Source organism: Frankliniella occidentalis, unplaced genomic scaffold (assembly GCF_000697945.3).
Source record: "Frankliniella occidentalis isolate FOCC.00 unplaced genomic scaffold, Focc_3.1 Scaffold52, whole genome shotgun sequence".
Classification (NCBI taxonomy): domain Eukaryota; kingdom Metazoa; phylum Arthropoda; class Insecta; order Thysanoptera; family Thripidae; genus Frankliniella; species Frankliniella occidentalis.
The window spans coordinates 669928-671700 of NW_026267182.1; the positions used below are offsets into that span (position 1 = coordinate 669928).

Consider the following 1773-nt stretch of genomic DNA (forward strand, 5'->3'; position numbering starts at 1 on the left):
CCTCCCCCAATCTCCTGCACCTCTCTTCCTCCCCCAATGTGCCTCTCTCTCTCTCTCTCTCTCTCTCTCTCTCTCTCTCTCTCTCACTTTTCCTCTCGTTCTTTTTCTCGCTTCGTTCTTTCCGTCTCTTTCTGTCTCGTTTCCTCCCCTCTTCCTCCCCTTTCTCACCCCCTATCTCACTCGCTCTCTCTCCGTCGCCTCGCCCGCCTCGCTCTCCGTCTCTGTTGCTCCCCCCTCCCTTTGGGTTTTTTATGTTGTCATTCATTTTTGAGCATGCGCGGGCGACGCGCCTCCACCCCTCCCCTCCACCGCCTCCTCTGCCTCCCCCAACCTTTGCTCCTATCCCCCTTTAAACATCGCATTTTTTCTATCTATTGATTTTTTTACCCGGCACCCCTCCTCCCCCCTCGCCCTTCTCCAGCCAGCCTCCCCCTTCCCCTCCCCCTGCCCGGCACACACCGCCCCTTCCCCTCTCCGCCTTCTCCAGTGCTTCCTCTCCCCGTCCCGCCCCTCCTCTGTGCGCGTACGCCGGCCCCACCGACACCGGCCCAGGGCCGTAGAATTCGCCGGGCTCTCGCGCTTGATATATTTTAGTAGCCGTAAAAAGATGAAGTCGTTTTCATCCAGTTTTATTTTATTCGGGTAGGTCTTGGCCCTCGCCCTCACATGAGGCGCGCGCCTCCCCCACGTCTTATTTTTTTCGCAGCTTGCTCTTTTTGCGATGCAGATTTTTTTTGCCTCCATCCTTTTCTGGAATTCTATTTGAAGCGGTTTGTTTGGTGTTTGTCGATTTATCGCCCCATTTCTTTTATCACTGATCGCGAGGGGAAATAAACAACATATGTCCCTGGCGTTTAAGGCTCAAAGGGTGTGATTTGATTTGATCAGAGGTGGTGAGGAGTAGGGAAGGTGTTGAGGTTGTTTTTATTGGCTGACTTTGGGGCGCTTGAGAGAGAAATGCACGAAAAACAAATTGCACTCGCAGCAGCAGCTGTTTACTCCGATTCAAAGAGCTTTGTGGTGTATATTAATTGGCTCGTTTCTGTGTGCTTTCAGCAGTGCGGTCCCCATGGCAAGGATATGGACTACTCGTGGCCCCGGCAACCTATCATCAACAAGCAAGGATATGAGGTAAGCATCTACTGTTCTCTATGATCGTGTGAATTACAAACTCTTGCGTTACTCACTCAATTCGGAAGGATCAGGCAGGGCAGGCTGCTAGAAAAACCTGTCGCACCTTTTTGTTGCTGAAAATCTTTTTCGAGTACTGTTCCAATTAGTATAAACTAATAATTTGTCGCCATCCTCATTCCGCAGGCCAAGATGAACGCCGTGGACTCGCAGGGAAACCACTCGATGCATAAAGGTGAGACTTGTTCAATCTTTCGTTGACAAAAACTCTTCGTTTCGCGGGAGAAGACTTGTCATGGCATGTATGGCATGTATGAAATCTCACGCAATGCAAATTTATCCTAATATCTCATACTTTTAATCGGTAGCCGCCTGGTGGGTCGGACTTGATGAGGCCTAGGTCGCGTGCTGGACGTCCTTGTGAAGGTCAGGTGACCCACAGCCTCAGAGCGCCTGTCAATAGGGTTCGCCATTTCGCTCCATTTCACATCTGGCTCAAACTCGAACGTCACATGATGCATCATGTGGAGAAAGAGAGAAAGAAAGAGCGAGAGAGAGGGGGGAGGAGGGGGGGGGGTGGAGAACATGCAAGATAGATAAGAAGAGGAAGAGCAAGTTTACCTCAAAGTTTACTTTTAATTA

At 50.6% G+C, this 1773-nt stretch overlaps 1 protein-coding gene across 1 annotated transcript in view; it reads left to right on the forward strand.

Moving 5' to 3' along the window:
- Positions 1-1531, forward strand: part of LOC127749418 (zinc finger protein rotund-like) — a 42629-nt gene extending 41098 nt beyond the window's left edge. Inside the window, exons 3-5 of the mRNA XM_052267452.1 lie at positions 1057-1131; positions 1318-1366; positions 1500-1531. Of these exons, the coding sequence (XP_052123412.1) occupies positions 1057-1131; positions 1318-1366; positions 1500-1531 (156 nt within the window). The remainder of the gene's footprint in view (positions 1-1056; positions 1132-1317; positions 1367-1499) is intronic.
- Positions 1532-1773: the final 242 nt, after the last annotated feature.